Source organism: Andrographis paniculata, unplaced genomic scaffold (genome assembly GCF_009805555.1).
Source record: "Andrographis paniculata isolate CXL003 unplaced genomic scaffold, ASM980555v1 Contig21END, whole genome shotgun sequence".
Taxonomy (NCBI): domain Eukaryota; kingdom Viridiplantae; phylum Streptophyta; class Magnoliopsida; order Lamiales; family Acanthaceae; genus Andrographis; species Andrographis paniculata.
This window is the reverse complement of record NW_026137502.1, coordinates 4,335,976-4,358,789: the sequence shown is the minus strand read 5'-3', so window position 1 is coordinate 4,358,789 and position 22,814 is coordinate 4,335,976. Positions and strand designations below refer to the sequence as shown.

Sequence of the window (22,814 nt, the reverse complement as noted above, 5' to 3'; positions counted from 1 at the left end):
TATCACATTTAACACTTTTATTTTGTATGTAAAATATTACATCCAACAATTATTTCATTTTAAAATATCAAATCTAAAATCACACTTTTAAATTTTATTTCTCATATTTGCGGATAAGCAAATGGACACCTTTCCCCGGCTCTACAATCATTCTATAGGCCGGGGAATGTTTATACTTGGGAGATAACGAGAAGCTAAACTTGGAAACAATAAGAGCAACGATAATCTTGAGTTGGGTCAAGGCAAAATGCTTTCCCAAGCAAAGCCTAGGCCCCAACCCAAATGGGATATACACTTGTGGAAATTTGCAAGCACTTAAAATCCCGTTCGCGAATCGCTCTGGGTTAAACTTATTCGCGTCCGAGCCCCAAATATCTGTGTCCCGGTGTAGAGTTGAGATTAGTGTCCATATGCACATGCCTCTCGGCACGGTTATGTGCCCGATCTTCGTGTCTTGGAGGGCCTCCCTTGACACGAACGCGGCCGGTGGGTATAACCTAAGAACCTCTTGAATCACCATGTTTACCTGAATAAATGAAAGATCAACTGGTTCTGATACCATGTTACGTATTGTTAAAAATATATATAGAGTAAACTGATTTTTTTGTCTTGTAATTAGACCTCTTTATCATTTTAGTCTCGTAACTGGAGTTTGTTGCAAACTAGTCTCGTAAGTGAAACTTTTTCGTAATTTTAATCCTCTAACGCCGGAGATTGTTACGTGGCACCCATGTGGCTCGTCGGAGGATACGTGTCTGTCAGGTGTCGCTGACTTGGCGGACACGTGGATTCTTTTTTAAAATATTTAAAATTTTAATTCTTTTTTGAGAATTTTAATTTTTACAAAAAAGACAAAATAAATAAATTAAGATTAAAAAAAATTAAAAATTCATGTGTCCGCCAAGTCAGTGACACTTGGCGGACACGTATCCTCCGGCGAGCCACGCGGGTGCCATGACGTAGGCATCTCCAGTGCCGGAGCGGAGGACTAAAAGTGCAAAAAATTTTCACTTACGATACTAGTTTGCGACAAACTTCAATTACAGAACAAAAAAAATCAGTTTACCTATATATATCTTGTAAGAGATGAGAGATGTACCGTTTTCAACTTGTGGACGGAGTCTGCGTCAAGTTTGCCACGAACATTGGCCATCTCGGCCCGTATCTTGTCTTGCCACTCAGGATGGAGGGCTAGGAGCACGAGGCACCACGAGGCCGCGATGGCGGTGGACTCGTGCCCCGCGAAGTAAATGTTCTTGCAATTGTCCACAATGAACTTCTTCGATGCGTTGTTGTTAATGTCGTTGTTGATTGCTCCCTCAAGTATCAACTGCAAAAGGTCTTTCCATTCCTCATGGCATTCGCCCTCGCGCGCTCTCACTGTATCCCATATTAGCGATTCTATCTCTTCCTCCAGACTCTCGATCTTCTTTTGTTGTCTCGTCGGTATCAACCTACACACAATGATACAATGCATTTAAACGTGGGAAACCATAATCGAGCATTTATTTCCAATTAGTATGTCAAATAGTGCACCTAAATGCCGGGGATTCGAATAGAAAGCTTTGCTTAGAAATCACTTTTTGAAGAGTTCTAAGCTTTGAAAAAATCTCTTTCCCCTTCATGTAAGAACTTCCAAAACAAGCTTTTGAAATCACATCCGCCGACACACTCCTCAAATCCTCCTCGGCTTTCACCTCCGCCACTCTCCCGACCTCGGACTCAATCGAAGCGCGCCATTTCTTGGTCAACAACTCCGTTGACTCCACCATCAATCCTACCATGCCCTAGCATTGTTCGAAATCTTACAAATTTTAGAGGTCTTTGTTTGCGTACTACATACATTCGAATCAAATGTAAGAAAGGATATCGGCTCGTTGTTACCTTAACTTTGTCCATGAAGAACTCAGGGGCGACAATTTTTCGTTGTTGAGCCCAAAAGTGACCGTTGGATCGTAAAATGCCGTTTCCGAGCAACGGCGCGAGCCTCTTGGTTACGTAAGAAGGCTTCCCTAAGTGAGAACTTGAACAATGGTTCATCTCCTTCACTAATTCCGGATGGTTCACGTACAAGTGTTGCTTATTTCCCGTAGAATACGTGTACACGGAACCTACGTACATTAATGCAAGATCACATACCTTATTAATACGTATGTTTGAAAAAAAAAAATCAGGACAGTTTGATTTGTTTTTAAACTGTAATCTCTATTATTCGTATACTTTATTAATATGTATGTTCCAAAAAAAAAAAAAAATCAGGTCTATTTAATTTGTTTTTAAACTGCAATATCTATTATCATTTTACATAGGCTCAGTAGAAATATGTTATTTACTCTTCCAAAATATTACTTAGAATTAAAATTTAAATAAAAAAATCAATTTTAAATTAAAATCAAACAAACTATATATTTGATATATTAATATAAACTCTATTCGAATTACAACTTCTACTCACAAATAGTGTCTCGAATAATCACTACAACTATTATTTTACAATATTTTTTAAATAAAATAAAATAAAAAAATTACTCTCTCCGTCCCACATAGTTTGTCCATATTTTCTATTTTCGTCGTTCCTACGTAACTTGTCATTTTTTTTTTCGAAATATAATTATACACTTTAATTACATTTTAAACTTTACATTTTATAATATTTTAATCTAAATTAAAATATTTAGTTATTTTAATCTATAATTATTTTTAGTATACAATAATTATTTTTACTAATACACTTTTTAATTATTTACTAATTATATTTTACCTAAATTTTTAAATTTCCGTGTCTACATTAACACTCCCAAATTACTTAGGATGGAGGGAGTAAAATTTATATTATTCACTCACCACAATTTTAAATAAAAATACATTTACTTCCAAATGCCTACTTTTTATACTTTTGTGATGAATAGTCATAATTTTGTGTTTTACACCGTACAATCTATTTGAAAATTATTTTTTCATAAAAATAGATATCATTTAGAATTAAATTATTTTTAATAAAAAAAATTATTAAAAGATAGTAACTTAAAACATATTAAAAACCTCAAAGCAAATCGCTGGTATAAAAAATGTATTTGGTTACGGGGGTTGAACGTTTTTAGTTGAAAATTGATTGGAAGTGATTTAATTAATTTATATTTTATTTAGAATGTAATATATAGTTAAAAAATTTAAATATATGTTTAATTATTGTAGTAATTATATTTTAATAAAGTATATAATATAATTGTTTTTGTAAAGATTAAATTTTTTATATAATATAAATATTTATTTATAATTAAAATAAATTAATTTTACAAAAAAAAAATGTATATAAAAATATATTTATTTATTAAAAAATATATAAAATTTGAATATATTTTAAATGAATCTGATGTAATATTTTAAAAATAAAAATATAATACTAACCGATATTAAAACTGTTCCCAAACAGATCCAAATTTCTCGCGTCTATTTTTTACTACTTCAGTGTAAGAGGTAGGATAGGACAATTATTTAGGCAATTGGCACCAATAATTGATGCTTGTAATAATAATTCCAATGTCCACGTGGCCGGCAATGATTGGTCCCAGCGCAATTGAAGACATGCATGCATATCTTTAGTCCAGGTGCATTGCACTGACAGACAGGCACCACTACACGCGTGACTATGCACGCCTGAGGGGTCCAGAAGGTCCCGGGACTTGCAAGCATATGGCCCTTGTCCTATCACGTGCCGCTCCCAACAACCCTTTCTTTTTTTACCCGATTTTTGGTTATAAATAAATGTTTTTATGTATTTGCAAAATATGGTAAAAGAATACTGTTTTTTAAAATTTTAAAAATTATTAGTATAATACTCCATCTTATAATAAAATAATTCCATTAATTATAACATTTTAAATATTATATAGAATTTTCAAAATTAATTAAATTTTTACTATTTTAATGTTATATTTTTTAAATTATTTTTTTCTAAAAAATTATATTAAATATTGTTTAAATTAAAATTTAAATCTTCAAAGGAGTATAATTCAAAACTATAAAATAATAATAATAAATAAATAAACTTCAACTGTGATTGTTACTGAATTTGTGTCTAATATTTTAAGTTAAAATATTATTTATGTAAAAACATAAAATTAAAAATAAAAAATAATGCTCCCCCTCTGTTCTTGGTCAAATAATCCATTTCATTAAATATATAATACTTCCTCTGTCATATAATTAAGTATTTATTTACTTTTTGCATGTTGATCTTTGAATATTAATTATTATATTAAAATATATTACAAATCAAGAAAAAATTGCAAAAATATTTTTATTAATGTCTTATAATAATAATATAATGATATTTGTATAAAAAATTATATAAATATAAAAATATTTTTAATCGTTAAATATAATAACACAGGGTAAACAGATAGGTTATTATGGGACGTAAATTCAACAATAAAATAATATTGTTTGGACCCATCACACACACACACACTAACACTAGGCCTCAACTCAACTCAAGTCAATTCAAGTTCCGTCGCTACAGTAGATTCCCACTAGGTGTAAATTCACCAATAAAATGCCCACGTGACATTATGTCAGAAAATCGTCCTGTTCCTTTTTCCTAACATCATTTTTAACTTCAAATTTCATTTTTTATTATAAATTAAAAAAATTATTAATAATAAATTATAATATTTTATAATTATTTTTATATAAATAGTATTGTTAATATTTTAAATATTTTTAAAATTGTATCTCAGTATTATTTTATAATAATTTTTTTTTTTATTTTTATAGGTATATAATTTTTAAATTTAAAACTTTTTTCGTCCTGTTTAAAGGATGGCATTTGCTTTTTGCACGTAAATTTTTGAATATTAGTATTATATTGAATTATAGTAAAAAAAGACAAAAATACCCCTATTAGTATGGTGTAATATAAAAGTAATGACATTTGTATAATATATGGTAAGTTGAAAGGGTATTTATTACGTGAAGGAAGCAGTGCAATTACTAAATTAGAAAATGTTAACCTTATTTTGGAACAGACCAAAATGAAAAATTATAATTTTTCAATGGGACGGAGAGAATAAATGTATTAACTAAATAAAATAATAAATATCTTTACAATTTAGAATATAAATAATATTTTTATTAATTTATTGAAAATTATACATAAATAAATAAAAAAAATATAAAAACTATACATAACTATCCATGTCGGTAATAATAAGACAAGCACAATAAGGCCATCAGCAGCAATGGTGGTATCTCCTTAATGAGATACCACCTTAAATTTTTAAAAAACTGATGGAGATGTCCCATTTTTTTTTTTTATATATATATTTATTATAATTATATTCATTTTTTTATATATATTTTTATAAATTTTTATTTTATATACAATGACATAAATATTGATATACTTTTATTTATATTTAATTTTAAAAATAAATCATTTTAATGTAAATATAAATATATATGTATATTTTTCTGAAGTTAAAATATATATATATATATATATATGATTGAAAAGAAAGAAAGTATGAAGTGAAAATGAGGAGATACCATATTGGGTATGGATGCAGATGGCTAAGTACTCCCCAGCACTTCCAAATAAACACTCAAGATTAGTCATTTTGTTTTCAATTAATTTTTGGCATATTTGGTTTGAGTGTGAAATTTGAATTAACATTGTTCAATTGTATAACAATATTTTTATCTTATAAAATATTATTTAAAAAATAAAATTCAATTCAAATTAAAATCAAACAAATCCTTTCCCTTGCCCCTTTAATTTAGGATATCATCATTATATCAAAATTTAGCTCCTTTTATATACAAGTTTTGTAGTGTTAAATTTTTTAAAAATAATAAAAATTTGGGGTATGTAATAAAAATATCTAATATGATATTTAATTTTTTAAAAAATAATAATGTTCGTAAATTGTTTCAAAAATTCCAAACAAACAGAATATCAAATCACATATTTCTAGAGTCGCTAGGTTGTTTTGATGCGATGGGTTTTACATAAAAAAAATTATTATTACTTTTTTTAATATTATCCTATAAATTTAATTTACATCTAAAATATCATATCAATTTTTATTTATATCTCGTTAAATAATTATTTAAATTCAACTTTTTTCTATTAAAAAATTCAAATATTACAAAATTCAAATTCAGAAACTAAAACTACTAACAAACACATGCATTTGTAGATGAAATAAGAGAAGCAAACAAATAGTAAAACATAAAAGGATTATTATGATGATTACCATAGCGCTTTCTCCAGAGGTCGAAATAAGGGAAGAGCGTGGAAGTGTAATCGCCGTCGATATCAGGCGTGGCGGTGTTTTTAACGGCTTGGATTCTCTGCATCTCCCAGAGGTTCCCGCAGACGATGGACGGCTTGGGGCCGCCGATCCCTTGCGCCTTAAGACTCCGGCGGATCCGCCACGGATTCACCCACCGGATTTTCACAAAATAGCACACTACTGCTAAACACGCCCCTAAGCCAAGAACATATTGCAGCAACACCTTCATTATTTATTTATTTAAATATTTATTTAGAGAGAGAGAGAGAGAGAGAGAGAGAGAAAGGGGGGGGGGGGGGGGGGGGGGGGGGGGAGAATCTGAGAATTGGGGAGGAAGTTAGCTAAGCGGAGCTTCATTATATAAAGCCCACTGAATCCTTCTACCTTTGCTTTGCTGCTGACGTGTCCTTATACATTCACGATCAGCATTCACAGCGATTGTGTATATAATGTGATGTTAAGTTAAAATATTATACTATTAAAATAAATGATATATTGTCAATGATAATATGTTGTGTTGATTGTTAGCCTATTGCATGTAACCTATATACTAAACTTATATATTATAATATTTTATTATCTTATATATATTATACAATACTTGTCACCATAAACTGTAAAAATTCTTTCCGTACAACTACTCTGGATGCAAGAAGAGTACTTCAAAAATTTTGTCAAATTTTGGCCTTCTAAATTTGGATATGTGTTTACAGTTTGCCTGCGTGCTTTTATAACAAATAATGAAAGAAAATAGATACACTAATAATTCAATTTGTCTGAATGCTTTTATAACGAATAATGAAAGAAAATTTATAATCATAGCTTTTTATGTAAATGGTCAAAGTTTAATTTGAATTCTTGAAAAGTTTCAAAAAGAGTTATTATTGAATACTTGAGAAAGATGTTTGAATTTTTTTATTTCAAGAAAATAAAATTCTATTTGATCTAAAAATTGAATATTTAAAAAATAAATTTTTTATTCATCAATTTTTACATACCAAAAAAGTGGGCTTCACAATAGATAAAACATCAAATAATTATTAGAAATCTAAAAAATACAGAATCTTGAAGTACCATACTTTAAGTATTATTGGTGCGCTAAAGTATTTGGCTAAATACACAACACCAAATATAGCTTTTTCTATAAACTTATTAGCAAGATTTAATACAATATCAACACAAAGACATTATAAATGTATTAAACACAATTTTTGTTATATTCAAGAAATCAACCATTAATCTCAATCTATTATATTAAAAAATATCTCGACATAAATCGATTGAATATGCAAATGTTGGACATTTTTCTAACCATCATAAAATCAAGTCTCAATATGACGATATATTTAGTTGCAACGGTAATGTTGTATCTAGAAGATCCAAAACAAACATTAATCTTGAATACATAATTTAAAAAACGTTGTATAGAATTTATTGTTTCGGTGATTTTGTGCAATATTTTTTAAAATACGAGGGAGCGTCATGAAGAAAATAATGCAGATTTTTCAAAGAACATGTGGATTAAAAGAAATTTTGCCTAAAAGATTTCACACATCATATTTCGGTGCACAACTATGGAGCATTTATCTTCGGGCATTTGTATCAAAATACTCTTACATACAGCTCACAACTACTCATAATTCGGGAAATAAAAATCACTCACCGTATTTAACCGGTAGGCGCAAGAAGAAACAACAGCTTACCTTACTTTCTCTTTCTTCTATCAATCCCACTATTTCTTGGATCATTCTTCATAAAAGTTGAACCAGGGCCTACGCTAAACTGCATTGAAGACGGAGATTGACCAGCAGCTGGAGAAGGAACTGGAGGGCCCGGATTTCCAGTAGCAGCAGGCGGCAAAGATGGAGGAGCCGTAGCAGCAGGGGGTGGCGCATTAGCATTAGCAGGTTCAGGAAGTGATTTTGGTAGTATATGTTTCAATCTGTTGTTTCTATAGTTCTTCCAATAGTAAAATTGCTGCCTATGCGCCAATTCCTGTGAGGACCGGTGGATATATGCCCGGAATTAGACTTAAAAAGAGATAAATTTAAGTGCAATTTAATAACTTGAGAATCGAAAAATACAGCAAAATGATACATAGTTAAGCTAAGAAATTGCACAAAAGATATCTAGGGTGTGTTGTTTGTGGTGCGTTTGGTTTCATTTGAAACCAAAATCATCATTGTTTAGTCCGTATAGTTTTCGATAAAAATATACTTTTTACTTTTACAAAATATCATATTAAAATAAACTATTTAAATAAGACTAAAATAAAAACCTCGAACTCGAACTCGAACTAAAACTAAACAAACTTATATGTTTGATTATTTTTTTTGCACTGTGCAATTTATAGTAAAATATAAATCTTCCCCATAAATCGCCACATTTAGACATATTTTCATTTAAGACGTGACATTTAAAAATAAAAATTATATTTGAAACATCACATTCAACATATCTTCGTTAAAAACATTACATTAATTTTTATTTTTTTTAAATCAAAAAATTGCAAATCCCAAATACCCCGAAAATACTAAGAACACAACACAAACAAATACAGCCTCAACTATTTTTAACTAATCTATTGCACAAAGAGATATTCCAACAAAATAGAACCTTGTTTGCAGGATGTGCCATAGCATTTCGGAAGTTTGGATTTTGCAGAAGCTCGAGAAAAAAGAGGCAATGAGGATACCTAACCCCCAAAAATATAAAATAAATGAGATGGTATCGACAAATGACGGGTCAAATGAAGATTACACATGAAAATATTATAGTATTAAAGTGCAAAGAAGTTATGTTCAAAACTAAGAACAAAAGCTCATTTATGCACACAAAAAGAAAATTTTTAAAATAATAAAACAATAAAAACTACGAACTCACATAATAAACTTTATGTACTCCGGCCTTTGCCAATATTGAAGATATTTTAGGTATCCAATAAAAGCTTCGTCTTCAAAGTAACGATTTTGAGCCAAATCTGCGCTGACATGAGGGATATATCAACATAAATAGAATTTTATATAAGAATTTGCAATATTATACAATTATGAAAAAAAACTGAACGACGTAACTAAAAGAAGACAGTACAAATACAACCTCGAGCCGTACACTACAATGAATCCAGCCTAACCTACAGAAATAATACAATCACAATAAAAGTCATGAACTCCATCCACTTTTGTCACAAGAGATTTAGTCACCTTCCAATGGTATTTTGAAACAATAATTGAATGTTCTCAACTTAATTCTCCAAAAAGCTAACAGCACCTCATTTTGTAGCAATGGAAAATGTTGAACAAAATCAAATATAATCAAAACAAAACAAAGAAGCAATTATTATCAATTCTTTCCCGAATCAATAATCGAAATATTGGAAAAAATCATCTACAGAACCAAAAACACACAGACAGAGGAAGTCAATCAAGTACGCACAATGGATGTAGGTAGGGTTCGCAAGGCACTGAACGAACTCCAGCTCAAGCAAGAAGCGCTGGCGGCCATCATCAGGATCCTTATACTTACATTTTGGTCTGCAATTGAACAAAATATCCAAAATGCACAAAATTCCGATAAACGAGTCAGATAAAAGAAAAAGGAAAGTTACGAGACATCCGAGGACTTACGAGGATGGAGGAGCCGGTTCTTCATCGGGGAAGTCTTGATCGGACGACATGGATGAAATCCCAATGCAAATTTCCTAAACCCTAATCCCTTTTACCCCTTTCCTCTGATAAATAAATTGGGGATCCCTCTGATTGAATTCTAAAAATCGGGTTTCACCATATCCGGAACCCGATCCACGCAAAACCCGCGACCCGGATCCGGTCGGATACGGCGAGAAGTCGAGAACCGATGTGGGAAAAAAAATGACAAACGTGTGTGATTAATTTTATTTTAAATATTATTAACAATATAAATAATTTAATTAAATTTTACGAACTCAAAATTTCTTTTATTTCTGTATTATTTTTAGTAAATAAAATAGTTTTATTTATATTTAAATTTTTCATATTTTATAAAATTAATTTAAATTAATTATAAATAAATAAATATTTTTTTATTTGTATTTTATAAAATTGTATTATTTGTAATATGATAATTATATTGTATATATTTTATTGAAATATAATGCTAAAAATATTAATATATATGTTAATTCATATTTTAAAATAATTATAATTTATTATTAATAACCTCTTAATTTACGTTAGTATATTATATTTTTAAAAAATATATAGAAAATAATTTTTGATTACCTGCTGGATTTTAAGTTGAAAAAAATGTGATATACTTATTGGATTTTAAGCTAAATTTGTGATATATTATACCATTAAGAAAAAATTTTAAAATATGTATATAAATATTTTCAAATTTAAATATATATTTCAATAAAATATAGTATAATATAAATATTATTTGTAGAAATTAAATTTGGTATAATACAAATAAATAAATAATATAGATATTTATTTATATTTAATATAAATTAATTTTATAATAAATTAAAAATTTTAAAAATATATATTTGTTTATTGAAGAAAAAAATAAAAGCAAATTTTTTTTAATAGATTCATTTATTTGAAAGTATTATAAGTAGTGAAGCAAAAACTATCAAAATACTGATTTTTGAATTTTGATTTGTTTGCTTTTTGTATGATTTTAAATTTTAATTCAAATAATATTTTATAACAAAATTAATATAATTTTATTTGTATAAGTTCTAGTGAGTAAAAAAGATTTGTGTTTGAAAACCCAAAGCAAGCACCCATTAATCCAAAGCATTAACTATTGTTGTCCTGCAAGGAATCGCAAGGGATGATTCGATGGTGTGAAAACTAAATTTATAATCATAAGGTTATGGGTTAAAACTTTCAATTTCTGCAGGTCACTAACCACATATGATTTAGTCTACTTACTTACTATACATATTTCTGATTGAAATTTATCTAATTACTTATTTACTATACATATCTCTAATTGAAATAAAAACCTCAACTAGTCCATTTGTTAATAAAAACTAACTATTTTCTCTTACAAATATCATATTAAATCACAATATATAATATATATATCACAAGCTAAACACACTCAAAGCTACTCAAAACAGACAAGCTTATATATAGATATAATATCTTTAATATATATTTTATAGTCTGAGTCAAGATTTTTTCCAACAAGTTAGGCTCGTTGAAAGGCTCCAATAACAGCAGCATTAAGCTAAGGACATCGGACATCGACAGATATAAGGAACTTCTTTCTATGACCGATTCCAACCTAAGCAAAATGGATGTTATGAAAACATTAAACCAAAAAAAAGTCAAAAAATAAAAAAAAGCCAGGCGATTTTCTTTCGTCCTGGAGTTTAATATGGTTATATAGATCTATAAGATTGTAATTGCAAGCCAACGTCATAAAAAGGTTGTTCTACTAAGGTTTCGAAGTAATATTGGGCACAATTGGATGCTACTAGCGGCACCCGTACGGAGGAAATACTGGAGAGCCGGGATGAAGGGCCGGGGATGAAGGGTCTTCTAGAACCAACTCGTGTGGGGCGCCTCCCTTGAGATTGCCGCATTCCAGCCTTGCTGCACCTATTTTAGTTTCTCATTTATCGCAGCTCAAGAGCCATTTACTCGAAATTTCATGGCCATTCTCCGGCAATTGCGACTGGGAAGTCGATTGTATGTAATCTGACAAATTTATTACAATTTGGAACATATGAAATAGTAGATTTATTTCTTTATTGTATTTCAGGATGTTGGCGGTGTTGGACAGGGAGGCTGCTACAGGTCGTGCTGTTGTGTACGGGACAGAAGCATTACTAGCCGAAAATGGGAAGTCTATAGATGGTTTAACTTTCGTCATTCAGGTGCGGATAAATGGTGTTAATGAAATGATGGAATTCATCTATACAATACAATTTTGATGAAGTTTGTATTTCTTTTATTAGGGATTCGGCAATGTGGGATCATGGCTGCAAAGCTTTTACACGGAAGAGAGGGGGCAAGATTGTAGCAGCAAGTGACATTACAGAGCCTTTGAAGAATCCTAATGAAATCGACATTTCAGCATTGGCATTGCTTCAACACAGAGAACACCTGAGCTCTGGCTAATTTTTCGGGGTGCAGATGCTATGGACCCCGATGAATTGTTAGTTCACGAATGTGATGTTCCGATATCTTGCGCTCTCGGTGGAGTTCTCTGATAGTTTTGTTGGGGTGAACATAATTTTTTTTTTGTTCTAAATGGTTGTGTGTAATTTTGGCTATTTTGTAAATCGAAGGGAAACGCTGGATATGTGCGGGCTAAATTCATCATAGAAGGATAGAATCATCCTACCGACCCGGAAGCTGACGAGGTGTGTTCAAAGTTTAATAAAATTGCTATATTGCATTACAATACTTTCACTTCGGAATTTCCTTCCAGATTCTATATTGTCGTTCTCCCGGATATTTATGCGAACTCGGGAGGTGTAACCGTCAGCTATTTTGAAAGGTTTCAGGTATTATCATTTGCTATATACGAAAGTTTTTTTTTTATTCTTTTTCCGATATAGTTGTTCATTTAAGAGTAATATAATTTTAACAGAGCATTCAAGGATTCATGTGGGAGGAAGATAAAGTGAATCAAAAGCTCAAAGAGATATATGACGAAAGAGTTTCATGGCATTAAAGTAATGTAAAAATCATATGCCTGTGACCTTCATATGGGCGCATTTACGTTGGGAGTCAACCGTGTTGCTTGTACCTCTTTACTACTCGGTTGGGAAGCCTAAATAACCACGACTCTAGCTACTTAAAGCTATTCAAAACTCTTATTTTACTTCAACATTACATTAATTTATTTGACAGCGATGATCTGTATGTTATTCGATCAGCTGCTCATTTTCAATGTAAAAAAATTTCAGATTTCATTGCATACTTTAATTTTATTATTATGTAATTAAATTTTCCTATACGATTTTATAAATTTAGAATGTTTTCAGAAATATTTTTTTTACTTGATTGCTTTGTTGTCACAATAATACAATTGATTCATAGTTACGACAATAACATCATTTACTAGTTGTCTTAGCATTATAGTTCTTTCTTGGCGGCAAAGTATACCTCTCCTAGAACATTTTTATTTGTCGAAAAATATCATATTCAAAGGGAATTACGGGTAAATAAAATTATATATTTACAGTACAATATATTTCTATTGTTATTTCGTAAATTAAACAACATTAATTTTCGATGCTTATAATAGAAAGTCTGCAGCATCATTTTTCTTAATGGATAGTAAAGTTTTTAAAATTTGTTCGTTTGTAAAAACTCATTAATTCGATTTTTGGCTCTAATTTATTCTCAAGAATTCTATAGAACTTTTGTATATTTTCAACAACAATATTTAAAGTTGTATTAAGTTTAGAATTCTTTATATTATTGTACAATACATGTACAATATTTTAGACTCTAATAAAACACATTATTTACAAAAAAATAAAAAAATAAATGATAAAGATATCTTTTTTATACACTAGGTAAAACACATTATATATTAGGACGATAAAAATTTGGTTGGAAAAACAAACTTTGTGTTCGTATTATTTGGTTTCTTTTGTAAAATGTTTGTATGATGTCATGTCGCAAGAAAAAACAATACATATTAAAGAAAAATATTTTTTTAGTCATGTATGTGTCCTTTTTTATTATTTTAAAACCATAACTAGACTTTGTATTAAATTGGTCTTACAATTAAAAAGGTTTAGCAGAAATAATCTTTAAATGATGGAGTTGTAGACGTGGTAGCATTGGAGATTGTATCGATGACATGTTGAAAGTATCGGAGTATCATTTTAGAACTATAACTAACTCTATATTGAATTAGCTCCATAATTAAATTTATTTGACATAATGATCCCCAAATGTTGTCCACGTGTTATTCACTTTAATTTATTAATTGATTTATAATTTTTGGTATTAAAATTTTGGAAGTAAGTATAAGGCTTTCCTCTGGTGCATTATCTTGACGGTTAGATTTTGGATGGATGCGAAAAAAAGTACACTTAAATTGCTTATTTACTAATCACAGATGTGACAAAAATATTTCATAAATATGATTTCTCTATATTATATTTATCAATGACTACCTTGAGCTTTCTGAAATGTAAGATAAAAGAATTTCAAACTTAAAACATTATAGAATTCTCCCAAATAGGAAAAATCCTATCAAAAAGTGAAGTATGCTGCTTGATTGCAGCGAGCATACGGTATTCTTTAGTAAAAGGCGAAAGAATAGTTCGCTATGTGCACATTGTGCAGCTGCATAAGTTTGCACATTTGTAGTCTCTTGGTATTTATAGTAGAACATTGAAGATTGCATCAACATTGATAATACTGTTTTTTTTGTAATTTTAATTAATTAATTGAATAGTGAGGCATATAGGCCCACTTTTTAATGCTGGACAATTACTTGTATATATATATATAATTTTGATGCAAATATATGAATCATTATTTATCAACACAATTAATCCAATGGCTTATAAAAGGAACCTTCAAAATTATATTGACAATGAGTTGGAATGATTGGATTTTTTATTTTTGATTTTTAGATTCCACACTGGCAAAGGAATTTTATAAAATTTTGAATTATCTTAATAATAAGTGGAGCCCATATTTTATAAAAGAAATGTTTTTTTAATAAATACAGTGAGTTCTGCTTAAGTAAAAAAAAAATATAAAATAATAAATAAATAAAATAAAAAATAGGAAAAATTATAATAGATTCATAAATTTAACTACACCCTGATTCTTTGAGTTGACTTTTTAAAAAATAGTAAAAATTATGTAACTTGCTTTGGTAGGGGCTGCGCGAACGCAAGCCCCACTACCACAAATTATGATGTAGGCTCAACCACTTGGGTTGACCTTAGATAGACACCCCTCCAAAGTGCAATGGAGATTGCCAACCTAGACTATGGATCTTAGTGATCATCCAACAGCCCCATCCAGGTAAGTATGGAGCTCAATGCCCTTCTATCTGCTTATATAGATACATTATTATATCATCTCCTTATTGTTTCTCAATGTGGGACAAATATTATGGTAACAATCTTACTATTTTTAGGTTATAAATTTTTAATAATAATAATAATAATAATAATAATACAGGCCTTCCAAGATTTGTGTCTAAGCTGTCGACTTAAAAAAGACTAACTCTTTTGGTTCCTTACCATATAATATTTCACTAACTCCAAGAATTTTGACAAAATCAGATCAAAGATTAAGGAAGAAGAGAAGAAATCACAACATAACGTAATTGAGTAGATTATAGTTTTTTAGTAACGATTTCCTTTTTAAATTTTCAAAACAATGATACACATTGTTTAGCCCATTTAAGTTCACTAATCAAACTCAAATCAATTATAAACATATCATTACTTTCATTTTTCTCGGCCCATATCATTTTTACTTACCGACATTAATTGATTTTGAGAAAACTTTGAACTTGATTTATTTTCAATTAATTTAGCCGAATGCACGACTAATTATAAGATAAATATTTTCGAAGCTGTACACGGTGTTGAGAGGGGTTGGAAGATGTATCTTGTGAATGAGTATGTCCGTGCTTGTTTATTCATTCTATGGTAGTACGGAGTTGAATATTGTGATATTCCACATTTGAATGAAGTTTAAGTAAATTGATTAGATTGCTTATTTAGATGTGCATACATTTATTTTTGAAAACTCAGCAAAAATTTTAGATTTAAATATCTTTGTTACAGAGCAATTTCATGAAATGTGACATTTCGAAAAATTTCCCGTGAATGAGGAAAACTTCACCATGCTAGGTGTACGTTTCATGACAGTAAATTTGTATCTATCCATCCATGTAAAACTTTGCTTATGGTTGCCATTAACTGAATAGATTAAGTTATCCTCGATATGAAAATTATATCAAATTGACAAAAATGTAAAATTGAATTAACTTGGTAAGAGGTAAAAATAAATTAAATAAAAAAAATGTAAAATTAAACTAATTTGGTTGGGTAAGGGGCTGCGCGAACGCAAGCCCACAAATTACGACATAGGCTCGACCATTTGGATCTGCCTTAGGCAGACACTCCTCCGACGTGCAATGGAGGCCGTCAACCTAGGTTATGGGTCTTCATGATCACCCAACAATCCTGTCCAGGTAAGTATAGAAAATGTACTTAATTCGTCTACTTATATAGAAAGTTTGACGTACTTTTCACAATTATATTTTCAATGTGGGATAATTACTAGAGTTGGTTTTACTATTTTAAAATTTTACGGTAAACTTGTCCATAAAAAAAAATTATACTATATATTTTTTTTATACATATATATATTAGCTTAATTTAGTAAAAATAAACTTATTTTTTTTTTAGCACTTAACAATTTTCAAAATGAACACCTTAATTACCACTTACTTAGTTGTGCAATGAAATTACAATTTAACACTATTTTGGTAACATTCTCTTTGCATTACAATAATTCCTCAGAGCAATTGAAATGAAAATGAGATGTTTATATTGTTAATTAATTTTATTAATGTTATGCATAACAATTCTTCCTTTTTTTTGTAAAATGCATTGGTAATAACTTATTCACCATTCATTTTAAGTATATCAATTCTTTTGGTAGTTCATTTGATTGGTTTAAAACCTATATTAAAATAAATTTCCTTAAATTTATAATACTTTTATAAAAACAATACTTATCTATCAAGTAGCTTCTAATATGTAAAAATTACATCACAATTATGTACTTTTAGAAATTTATACTATTTACAAATTTCCGAGTTTCTTAATAGTAATATGTATTTATTTAGTTAGATTTATACTTTTTCAATACGTATGTTTAATTTTTAATACAATATATATAAGTAGAAACTTGCAAACTAAATAAAAATCACAAAAAAAAATAATAAATGGACAAATTCAAAATAAATAAATTTTTTAAAATAAAAACAAAATAAAACTATCAATTAAATTATAGGGTTCATCCGGATAAGAAAAAATCCTTTTAAAAAGTATAATATGCTGCTTGATTGCAGCGAGTACATAGTATTCTTAGTAAAAAGCAAAAAAATAGTTTGCTTTGCACTCACTGCACAGCTCTATGAGTTTCTAAGGCTTTAATCTATTGGTATTTATAATAGAGATTGGGGTATCATCATACTCGTTGGTTTCCATTTGGGACATTGAAGTTTTCCAACAAACTCAAAATTATAATTATTCTTATAAATTGTATCACTTATAATTATGAAATATTGTTGATAAAATTTATTAATTTGAGAGGTTGGAATCTAAAATATTTCAAAAGTATAATATAAAATTTTTTAAAGATCTCTAAAAACTTGTGTTTAGAAGTTTCATCAGTTTTCATAAAAATATAAAAATAGTAGAAAATTTTCTAAAATAAATAATAATCATATGATAACCTAAGCCCATGAACGATTAGTGAAGGTTTTATTTGCATAAATAGGAGTCAAATTTCCATTGATGAATATTCAATCAAGCATTATAATAATTTTTATTTAACTCTAGAAAAATTTAGTTAAGTGTAAATGGAATATTTTAATTTTTGTTATTGTTATTAGGCAAAGTAATTTAATAATATGTATAAAGAAGGGGTGAAATCTGCTAGCCCTCTAGAAATGTGTAAAGCATTAACTACTTTTTTTTAATGCAATGTCCCACATCGAAAAACTACTATATTATTATGCTTAGGCTCAACTACATATATGAACAAGGTGTGCATTTGAAAATTCATGGAGCTGCGTCTTGAACACATAGCGAACTATTCTTTCGCCTTTTACTAAAGAATACCGTGTGTTCGTGACATTAAGCAGCATATCCAATTTTTTGAAGGGATTCTTCTCTTAAGAAGAGCCCTGCAATATAGTTCTAAATTATTTATTCCAATTAATTTCTAACTAAACTTAATATTTTTTTATTATTTAATAATAATTGCTGGTATTTGCTTGAGCCCAAAATCATAATTAATAATGTGTAATGAATGACCTTTTAAGCATATTATTCTTAGTTTTCGCGAAGTTACACATTAATAAAAAAAAAATAATAATAAAAAAAGAGTTTTAAAAATTATGAAAATTTCAAGAAATAGTTAAAATTTGGGAAAATAAAAAGTTTAAATAAAAATTCTTGCGCTTCCGTTGTTAAAATTTGGGAAAATAAAAAGTTTAAATAAAAATTCTTGCGCTTCCGTTGTTCGCAAAATCAAGCTGGTTATATAGGTCCATTTTAATCATCAACATTGGTGTGTTGCAAATGAGACATAAATAAATATTCGCCGTAGGCCTTTCTTTTTTTTTTTTTTTTTTTCATTTCACGAGTTCGGATCGACAATTTCAGCAATAATGAAATGGAAATTGTTCAATTAAATGCACATATGTGTACAAAAGTTTTGTTAATGTTATCTAATAACCGAAAAATATATAACCGTTGAAATACAAATGTCTGTATTTCGATCTATTCCAACAGTTTAGACTTATGCATTTTTACCTAATGGATTTCATCGTGGTTGATTGCAATGTTAGAATCTGAACATCTAGAGGTGATCGATCTATGACTTTGATCATTAGTTATCATTCGAAGTGCAACACGTCTTTGTCAATTATATATCAAGACGTGCAATATCAAGATATCGGAACGTTACTATTCCAAATAATGTTTTTATGAAATTAAATAGTATACTAGGACAAAAATATGTCCTAATTTACATGCACAAAAAAAATAATAATGATAAATAAATAAAAAATTCAACTTCGCTCAGCTTATAGTCGACATTTAAAGGGATTCTTCCAAAACATACTAGCTATTAAATTAAATTGCAATGAAATACTTTGTTTATTATGTCATTTCTTTGTCAATAGAAAAAATAGATCTTAGATATATTATCTCAGCATTTTTAGGAGTTATTATAGACTTTACAAGATAAAGCATGTTCTCTTTATAATTTATTTTAATTTTTAGTATTCAATTTATTACAATATTGTTATTAAACAGGGAATATTAATCGCAGAAAGAAGTGGATCCATGTTTGCACTGAATAAATGCAAAAACATTATCTACTTATGAATGCAATATCCCACATCGACATCTTACAAAATGAAATGACTTAGGCTCTCTACAAATATGAACACACTAAAACATTTGAGATTTATGGAGTTGTGCAGTGAGCACAAAGCGAATTATTCTTTCGCCTTTTACTAAAGAATACCGTGTGCTTGTTGCAATCAAACAGCTATGCATTCTTTTTATTCCATTATTAGAGTTGTTAAATGAATTAAATTATTTGATTCGATTTAAGCTTTCTTCTCAAACTTTTGAATTATAAATATAAAAAAAATAAGTATATACCTTTATTAATTATAAATAAATTTTTTGATATAATTTAAATAAATCGTTGATGCCATGTTTTGGGAATCATATATATTAGATTAAAATAAAATAAAATTTTGATATAATTTAAATAAATCATTTGACGCCATATGTTAATTAAAATAAATTATAACTATAGTTTTTCAAATAACAAGTCATGTTTAATGTGAAGTTTTAGGAAGTTAGGAATTGACATCATCAATATGCTGTAAAACAAATAAAATAATAGACAGTCAAATACACCAAAATAAAAGTTTACTAAATTAAGATAAAAAATTAATACACATATATGTTAATAAAAAATTATATAATTTTTTTCTTTTGCAAGTTTAACCTAAAATTTAACATTTTAAGAATAGTAAAATTGGCCTATTAATTGTCCCACATTGGAAAATGATTGCGAACGGCGTGCCAACATTTCTATATAAGCAAACGAATTAGATATAAGCTCCATACTTACCTGGACAGGGTTGTTGGGTGATCATGAAGACCCATAACTTAGGTCGATGGCCTTCATTGCACGTTGGAGGAGTGTCGATCTAAGGCAGGCCAAAATGGTCGAGCCTATGTCGTAATTTGTGATAGAGGGGGCTTGCGTTCGCGCAGCCCCTTATCCAATCTAGTTTCAAGTTTACATTTTTTTTTTCAAATGTTAAATATATTTTTTTGTAATTAATGGGTGTAGTACTTTTTCTTTTAAGGGGTGTACTTATTTTGTTTATCAAGTATGCAAATTTTCCCCATGAACAAGAACCAAATCATTTGGTTGAGGTGGAGGGACCTAAGTAGGTTAGTTTTGATTATTCTTGTCTAAGGAATTATTGATGAAGGTTTTTTCAATAACAAATGGTCATATATCATGAAATTATTGTAGAACAAACACACTTAATTTTAGAATTTTTGTAATTGAATTTTCGAACACATTATTAATGTGAATAGTTTAACCTATCTAGTTAAACTCCATTCAAATATAGAATATTGTGATGACCGAACAAGCACTTATTCTCATTCACGAGATACATATATATATATATATATATCTTCCAACCCTCTCGACAGTGTCAGACATATGGAACTGTCTTGTTTATCTAATCAAATTGAGTACTAGAGTCTTTATTGTGAGATAGCTCACAGAACCTTATTTGAATCTTCGTTTAAAAAATGTAGATTTCCAGGTCATTACTACTAGACAAAAATCTTGGAAATTAGACACAATCGACACAGTAACCATCGGCTTTCTACAAACATGCATATCAATATATTTTATAAGATATGGTTTTTGAAAAATTTTCTCATACACTTTTAATTTAACTTTAATCAAATATAAAATATCGTAACACAATTTCATATCAAACCTATCTATATAATATATCACAATTCTCATTTTTTTTAAAAAAAAAATTCAAATATTTTAAACATCCAATATCCAAATATCATCCCAATTTCCAGATAATAATCAAACACATCTGTAGATGATCAGATTAATCGATTAAATATGACATAAGTAAGCCCATTTGAACACTTAGTTAAAGACAAAATTATTAGTTAATTTAATCCAGTTTTAAATTCCCACATCGACATCCCATACAATTCCACCCAAAGACTCTCCTATAAATACGGACAAACTACAACTTATTAAATTCATGCAGCTGCGCAATGTGCACATAGCGAACTATTCTTTCGCCTTTTACTAAAGAATACCGTGTGCTCGTTGCATTTAAACAGCATACAATACTTTTTGGGAGGGCTCTTCGATTACGAAGAATCCTACAATGTAATGTATATACATTTGTCAGATAACTGTAATTGAATTAGTTGCTTTATATAATAAATAATTCATTCCATACAACTATATTTAGTCAATGAGTTTTTATCAAATAATTTCTATAGCTGTTAGGACTCAACTATAAATATGGACGCCACAAATTGGAGAGTTCATGGAGCTGCACAGTGAGAACCCTGCAATCCAAATTGATATGTTTATTACTATTATCATATTAGTTGCTTAACCTGATAAATATCTATTTAATGTTGAATACAAACTCGATTACAATTTGAATTTGTTTAATATATTAAGAATATAGCAATCATATGTATGAAAAAATAAAAAAAAAATGACAATATAATTATATTAAAAGTATTTCTTTTCTAGTTTGATTCATTTATTTATTTTTAGTTTATTATAATATTTTTTAATAAAATAAATACATTTTATTATATGTTGGGTCAAAATTTGAGTCTAATATTAAGTTAAATTTTTAGGAATTGTAAGAGTATTTTGGATCTATCGCATCTAGTTCGGGTTAAGTTTGAGTATAGTCGGATTCAATTTGGACCTTGGAATTAACAAAGTGTGTTTGGGTCAGGTCTTGGATCTGTCTAGACCTGACCTATTAATGTTATCCTAATCCGGAATATACTTGGATCTAACAATGTGTGTTCGGGTCAAGTCTTTCGGAATATACTTGGATCTAACAATGTGTGTTTGGGTCGGGTCTTGATCCGGAATATAATAATAATAATTATCGGATGCAGAATAACCGTCTCACCTAACATGCCCCCTCAAGGTGCAACAATTAATTATTTATCCACAAACGGGAGTCTCTAACACGCACCCTCACGTGCAAGTAAGGTATGCGAAACTTGCACATGCATATGCCGCAAATGGGAGCGGCGGGGCTTGAATCAAGATTTAGTCAAACTCTAATACCATGTCGGATGCAAAATAACAATCCCACTCATAATATGATTAATTTGCATCATCAATAATTAACCAAGTAAATCCAATATTTTAAATATCGTGAATCTGTCCGAGCATTTAATTAAATATTAGAAGGATTATCTAATTTAATCAAATATAATTTTTCAGCCTCCCACGTCGAAAAACAACCCAACAAAATTGAAGGCTTCCTTACAAATATCGGCAAGCCGCAACTTACTGCCCTTATGGAGCTGCGCAGTGAATGCATAGCGAACTATTCTTTCGCCTTTTACTAAAGAATACCGTGTGTTCGTTGTATTTAAGCAGCATACTCAAATTTTTTTTTAAAGGGTTTTTTTTTTTTTTTTCATTTGGAAGAGCCCTACAATTTAGTTTTATT

The 22,814-nt window shown here is 29.1% G+C and overlaps 2 protein-coding genes, 7 non-coding genes and 3 pseudogenes across 9 annotated transcripts; 6 read left to right on the top strand and 6 right to left on the bottom strand.

Moving 5' to 3' along the window:
• Nucleotides 1–6,581, bottom strand: LOC127245101 (cytochrome P450 714A1-like). Its single transcript, XM_051265752.1, has 5 exons — nucleotides 6,258–6,581; nucleotides 1,885–2,111; nucleotides 1,537–1,787; nucleotides 1,100–1,454; nucleotides 1–526 (listed from the first exon to the last, which is right to left on the bottom strand). The coding sequence occupies exons 1-5, from the start codon at nucleotides 6,523–6,525 to the stop codon at nucleotides 95–97; spliced, it is 1,533 nt and encodes a 510-aa protein (XP_051121709.1). The 5' UTR covers nucleotides 6,526–6,581; the 3' UTR covers nucleotides 1–94.
• A 1,236-nt stretch (nucleotides 6,582–7,817) lies between these two features.
• LOC127245102 (mediator of RNA polymerase II transcription subunit 31-like) lies at nucleotides 7,818–10,035 on the bottom strand. Its single transcript, XM_051265753.1, has 5 exons — nucleotides 9,923–10,035; nucleotides 9,732–9,829; nucleotides 9,180–9,276; nucleotides 8,913–8,991; nucleotides 7,818–8,291 (listed from the first exon to the last, which is right to left on the bottom strand). Exons 1-5 carry the CDS (start codon nucleotides 9,970–9,972, stop codon nucleotides 8,001–8,003), a joined length of 615 nt encoding a protein of 204 aa, XP_051121710.1. The 5' UTR covers nucleotides 9,973–10,035; the 3' UTR covers nucleotides 7,818–8,000.
• Nucleotides 10,036–11,818: 1,783 nt separating this feature from the next.
• On the top strand, nucleotides 11,819–13,074 carry LOC127245062 (glutamate dehydrogenase 2-like; annotated as a pseudogene).
• A 1,410-nt stretch (nucleotides 13,075–14,484) lies between these two features.
• LOC127245210 (U5 spliceosomal RNA) lies at nucleotides 14,485–14,604 on the bottom strand. Its single transcript, XR_007837411.1, has one exon. It is a non-coding gene; the product is annotated as a U5 spliceosomal RNA (small nuclear RNA).
• Nucleotides 14,605–15,143: 539 nt separating this feature from the next.
• On the bottom strand, nucleotides 15,144–15,303 carry LOC127245206 (U1 spliceosomal RNA). Its single transcript, XR_007837407.1, has one exon. It is a non-coding gene; the product is annotated as a U1 spliceosomal RNA (small nuclear RNA).
• Nucleotides 15,304–16,333: 1,030 nt separating this feature from the next.
• LOC127245218 (U1 spliceosomal RNA) lies at nucleotides 16,334–16,486 on the bottom strand (annotated as a pseudogene).
• An 827-nt stretch (nucleotides 16,487–17,313) lies between these two features.
• On the bottom strand, nucleotides 17,314–17,427 carry LOC127245212 (U5 spliceosomal RNA). The gene has a single exon (XR_007837412.1). It is a non-coding gene; the product is annotated as a U5 spliceosomal RNA (small nuclear RNA).
• A 657-nt stretch (nucleotides 17,428–18,084) lies between these two features.
• LOC127245207 (U5 spliceosomal RNA) lies at nucleotides 18,085–18,202 on the top strand. Its single transcript, XR_007837408.1, has one exon. It is a non-coding gene; the product is annotated as a U5 spliceosomal RNA (small nuclear RNA).
• Nucleotides 18,203–19,497: 1,295 nt separating this feature from the next.
• On the top strand, nucleotides 19,498–19,608 carry LOC127245211 (U5 spliceosomal RNA; annotated as a pseudogene).
• A 557-nt stretch (nucleotides 19,609–20,165) lies between these two features.
• Nucleotides 20,166–20,326, top strand: LOC127245217 (U1 spliceosomal RNA). Its single transcript, XR_007837417.1, has one exon. It is a non-coding gene; the product is annotated as a U1 spliceosomal RNA (small nuclear RNA).
• Nucleotides 20,327–21,359: 1,033 nt separating this feature from the next.
• Nucleotides 21,360–21,479, top strand: LOC127245209 (U5 spliceosomal RNA). Its single transcript, XR_007837410.1, has one exon. It is a non-coding gene; the product is annotated as a U5 spliceosomal RNA (small nuclear RNA).
• A 1,184-nt stretch (nucleotides 21,480–22,663) lies between these two features.
• Nucleotides 22,664–22,779, top strand: LOC127245208 (U5 spliceosomal RNA). The gene has a single exon (XR_007837409.1). It is a non-coding gene; the product is annotated as a U5 spliceosomal RNA (small nuclear RNA).
• The last annotated feature ends 35 nt before the right edge of the window (nucleotides 22,780–22,814 follow it).

Coding starts and splice junctions, on each gene's coding strand:
- LOC127245101 (XM_051265752.1), bottom strand. CDS start 6,525: ATGAAGGTGTTGCTGCAATATGTTCTTGGCTTAGGGGCGTGTTTAGCA. Junction 1,455..1,536: donor TTCGAATCCCCGGCATTTAG/GTGCACTATTTG, acceptor CATTGTGTGTAG/GTTGATACCGACGAGACAAC. Junction 527..1,099: donor CCGTCCACAAGTTGAAAACG/GTACATCTCTCA, acceptor TCATTTATTCAG/GTAAACATGGTGATTCAAGA.
- LOC127245102 (XM_051265753.1), bottom strand. CDS start 9,972: ATGTCGTCCGATCAAGACTTCCCCGATGAAGAACCGGCTCCTCCATCC. Junction 9,277..9,731: donor GAACCCTACCTACATCCATT/GTGCGTACTTGA, acceptor ATGTCAGCGCAG/ATTTGGCTCAAAATCGTTAC. Junction 8,992..9,179: donor GAGTACATAAAGTTTATTAT/GTGAGTTCGTAG, acceptor TTTGGGGGTTAG/GTATCCTCATTGCCTCTTTT.